This window comes from Chiloscyllium plagiosum, chromosome 39, assembly GCF_004010195.1.
Source record: "Chiloscyllium plagiosum isolate BGI_BamShark_2017 chromosome 39, ASM401019v2, whole genome shotgun sequence".
In the NCBI taxonomy this organism is placed as follows: domain Eukaryota; kingdom Metazoa; phylum Chordata; class Chondrichthyes; order Orectolobiformes; family Hemiscylliidae; genus Chiloscyllium; species Chiloscyllium plagiosum.
The window spans coordinates 14324905-14329791 of NC_057748.1; the positions used below are offsets into that span (position 1 = coordinate 14324905).

General features: G+C 45.9%; 1 protein-coding gene across 4 annotated transcripts in view; it reads left to right on the top strand.

The window, feature by feature from the left end:
* LOC122542254 (interleukin-2 receptor subunit beta-like) overlaps positions 1-4281 on the top strand; it is a 113171-nt gene extending 108890 nt beyond the window's left edge. For all 4 annotated transcript variants that reach the window (XM_043679798.1, XM_043679797.1, XM_043679799.1 and 1 more), the window contains one exon: positions 2971-4281. In XM_043679798.1, the coding sequence (XP_043535733.1) occupies positions 2971-3852 (882 nt within the window). In that variant the 3' untranslated portion in view covers positions 3853-4281. The remainder of the gene's footprint in view (positions 1-2970) is intronic.
* The last annotated feature ends 606 nt before the right edge of the window (positions 4282-4887 follow it).

Below are 4887 nucleotides of genomic sequence, written 5' to 3' on the forward strand. Positions count from 1 at the left end.
ATATGGGTTTCAAATGGAGGGACATGGGATTCAGATGGAGGGACATGGGATTCAGATGGTGGGACATGGGATTTAGATGGAGAGACATGGGATTCAGATGGAGGAACGTAGGATTCAGATGGAGGGACATGGGATTCAGATGGAGGTTCATGAGATTTAGATGAAGGAACATGGGATTCAAATGGAGGAACGTGGGATTCAGATGGAGGGACATGGGATTTAGATGAAGGGACATGGGATTCAAATGGTGGAACTTGGGATTCAGATGGAGGGACATGGGACTCAGATGGAGAGACATGGGATTTAGATGGTGGGACATGGCTTTCAAATGGAGGGACATGGGTTTCAGAGGAAGGAGCACAGGATTTAGATCAAAGGGTATAGGTTTTAAATGTGAGCCATGGTTTCAGATCAAGGATGGAACGGCATGAGTCAGGACTGTAGGGACCTGTTTTAAGAAGGTTTGTGGCTCAGGTTGAGGTTCTGGATGCAGGTTTGCTCACTGAGCTGTTGGGACATGTTCCTATGTACTTCCTTGTACTTCCACAGCTCAATGTTCACTTACTGCCCCATTAGCAGACCCAAGCATAGGGAGAGAAAGGGAGGGGTTGGGTGGCATGCACTGTCAGGAGTTGTCCATTCAGCCCCTCGAGTTAGTTCTGCCATTCAATGCGTTCTGATTATGTGGCCTAACTCCACATTCATACCTTTGGCCCATATCCCTTAATGCCTTTGCTTAACCAAGAAAATCTTTTCAAGATTTAACATTAACAACTGATCTGGCATCCACTGCCATTTGTGGAAGAATTGGGGTTTTTTCACATTGTCATGATCTTTTTAGCGAACTCCTTAAATACTTCCCATTCTCCCCTCTCCCTGCCTCAGGCTAGTTCAGAACTTCTAGATCATTTCCTTTCAGTCCAGCCTGGTGTGCACGCAGCAGACACAGAGTTAACAAGCTGGCTAAGCAGCAGAGCACAATTCTTATGTCCAAAAGCACTTCTGCAGGTTACAGGTGACGAATAAAACAGAAGCATATTTGCCCTAGATTGCTGGGAGAAAGGTTGACCTGAAATTGTTGCTCCTTGCGTCAATGTTTGATGCTAAAGGTTATCAAGGGATGTAAGGGTACTGTATGAAAATTTTGAAGCATTTCGGTTCAACTTGAGCAGTAGAGCAAGCTCAATGGATTGAATTTCCTATTTCCTATGTTCCTAGGATCTGGGATTTGTTTCCTGGCCTTTATATTTTGTTTTACTTTGGCCTAATTACAGAAACGGTCGGAAGCCAGTGCTGACATTGTTGACCTTAACTCTATGTCTCTATCATACTGGAGGCATCTAATGCATGGCATCATCAGATTGAGCCAGTGTTTCAGCAATTACTCTTTTAGTTCACACCACCATCACTCTCAGGAATAATCGGTGAAAATGCTCTCATGCACTCAGGATGTGAGGGGTTTTTTTTTGGAAAGAAAATCAAAGTAATTGGGCCTGCTATTAATTCTGCATACGTGGATGGGTTTTGAGTGAGTTAAAATCAGGCCTAATCTGAAATGGAAACATTGGATTCAAGAGCAGAAGTTCTGTCCCTCAGGATGTGTGGTGGTTAAGTAGCATCGTTACTGATTTAATATTCCAGAGACCCAAGGTAATGAGGTAATTCTAAGGGGACACAGGTTCAAATCCCACCATTTCAGATGGCAGAAATTTGAATTAATGGAAATCTGGAATCTTTACAGTGTGGAAGCAGGCCATTCAGCCTATCAAGTCCACACCAACCCTCCAAAAGACATCCCCACCCAGACTACCCCCTTACCCTATAATTCTGCATTTTTTTAGATTAGATTCCCTACAGTGTGAAAAAAGGCCCTTCGGCCCAACCAGTCCACACCGACCCTCCAAAGAGTACCCACCCAGACCCATTTCCCTCTGACTAATGCACCTAACACTATGGGCAATTTCGCATGGCCAATTCACCTGACCTGCACATCCTTGGACTGTGGGAGGAAACCAGAGCACCTCAGCCAAGGGGGGAATGTGCAAATTCCACATAGAGGATGGAATCCAACCCAGGTCCCTCACCCTGTGAGGCAGCAGTGCTAACCACCTATCCACCATGCCACCTATTAAGGATACCCCTTAAGGGTAAGACCACATTTGGAGAACTGCATACAACCCTGTTTAGAGGATGTACCAAATACAGGCAAAGGAGACTAGTTCAGTTTGGGAACTCTGGTCAACATGGCAAGTTGGGCTGAAGGGTCTGTATCTGTGCTGTACGACCCTATGACTCCATTGGTGACACTTTCAACTGTGGTTACAAACCCTTCTAGTTCACTAATGTCCTTTCAGGAAGAAAATCTCCCAGCTTTAACTGGCCTGGCCTACATATGACTCCAGGAGAAAGTGAGGACTGCAAATGCTGGAGATCAGAGCTGATAATGTGTTGCTGGAAAAGCGCAGCAGGTCAGGCAGCATCCAAGGAACAGGAGAATCGACGTTTCAGGCATAAGCCCTTCTTCAGGAAGGCTGAAGAAGGGCTTATGCCTGAAACGTCGATTCTCCTGTTCCTTGGATGCTGCCTGACCTGCTGCGCTTTTCCAGCAACACATTTTCAGCTACATATGACTCCAGGCCTACAACAGTGCAGTTGACTCTTAACTGCCCTGTGAATGGCACTAGCAAGCCACTCAGCTCAAGGGCAATTAATGACGGGCAATAAATGTTGGCTAGGCTAGCAATGCCCACATCCCAAAATGATGCTTCCGCTCAAAGGGTTTCGCAACATCGGTTGCCATAGTACCATAGTGACTACAATTTTAAAAGTACTTAATTGGCTGTAAAGCATTTTGGAATGTCTCGAGGTCATGAAAGATGTGATATAATGATGAAACATCTCTTTAGTTTACTCCTTACCCACATCTTCACCTGTCTTGGGCTTAAAATGTGTTTCCTTTAATCCCGGCAGAAGTGGCTTGGGTCGACGATGCCCGCTTCATTCAACAGCACCGAGGACCTGGGAACGGAAATCTCCTCTATTGAGGTTTCAGACATAAAAGATTCGGAATCCTTCATCAAGCAGGATTACGTCTCGGACAGCAGTGGATTCAAGAGTATCGGAAATTCATCTCTGTCCAGCTTTGCAAACCAAGGCTACTTCTGGTTTAGATATCCCAGTACTTATGAAGTGGATTCTTGTAAAGTCTACTTCAGCTATGACCGCAGCAGCCTTCGATCGGGGAGTGAGGGGAGTGGGTCATATCTCCAGAAGAAAGGGTCTTCTCTGACCTTGTCCAATGATTCTCTGTATGATAGCAGCCAGCAGTATTCACCCTGCAGTGTCTTTATAACAGATCCAGATCAGGAATATGTCTCACCTCAAGTTAAAGCCGGCCAAAGGACCTTGACTGATGAAGAAATGGATGGTTCACCAAGAGGACCTGAGGGCCCTGGCATTGTAACATCCTCAGGCGAGTTGGGCTACCTTGGACAATTGCTAAGAGATGACTGTCCACCCAGAGGGAGCCAAGAGGGTCTCAATCCATTCAGCCAAATGCACCTCTTTGAAAATTTGCATTACCCCTTTGTTTCTGTGGAGGATGTAGCACTTACAGCGAAAGAGGAAAGTATCAGCAAATGTGGTTGTGATGGCTTTACGTTTAACGAGAATCAAATGGAATCTCCACCAATCAACACTGAAAATACACCGAGTGCACAGTGTCCTCAAGATGGGTTGAGACAAGAAAGCACCAGTATTTTTAAGAGCACATCTCTAAATCTGGGACAGTCTAGTGATGTATATCTTTCGCTTAAGGAAGTTCAAAGTAAATACAGTAACCAGTCAATTTAGGATAGATTTCAATAAGGATTTGAAAGCTTAAATATTTGGACTATTGTGCCTGGATGTGCTTTTAGCATGATCCTCATTCCAATAGATAACTAAACATCTATTTTTCTTCATTGTTGTGTCCTTGGGAATCATTTATGTCCATCACAAAGATTGGCCATAATATCTCATGCAGGACTGCAACAATCCCCAGGATTGACGAGACTGCGTCAGTGTGGGATTTGAACTCAGCACCTTCTGATCAAAATGCTGAGCCAGAGCTGCCGCGAAGCCGGTGTCGCTGGGCGATTTGGATTTTTTGAAAGGCCAGACTTTGTTCATATTTAGCTGATGACTCACTCAACAGCAGCCCACCACAGCTCTTTCAGACTAGGTGAAAGTGAGGGCTGCTGATGCTGGAGATCAGTGTCCAAAAGGTGTGGTGCTGGAAAAGCACAGCCGGTCAGGCAGCATCCGAGGAGCAGGAGAGTTGACGTTTTGAGCATAAGCTCTTCATCAGGAATGCTGGGAATGGTGAGGTGCCTGTGTCCCAGAGATGTTCCCTGAAACGTCTCCTCAATGTAGAGGAGACCGAAATCAAGAGCAATGGACATAGCAGATGAGGCGTTTGGACAAGAGCAATGAACACAATACTGTGTTTGTTGCTCTCAATGTGGCCTCCTCTACACTGGGGAAACAGCATGCCAACTTGCAGAACGTTTCAGGGAACATCTTTGAGACACATGCATCAAACAACCCGACTGCCCTGTGGCCAACCACTTCGATACCCCCACCTGCTCCGCCAAGACATGCAAGTCCTGGGCCTCCTCCACTGCCAAATCCTAGCCACCTGACAACTGCAGGAAGAACACCATATCTTCCTCCTTGGGACCCTCCAACCACATGGCATCAATGTCAATTTCGCTAGTTTCCTCATTTTCCCGCCCCCACATTATCCCAGATCCAACCCTCCAACTTGGCACCACCATCTTGAACTGTCCTACCTGTCCATCTTCCTTCCCATCTATCCACTCCACATCCTCACTGACCTACCACCAT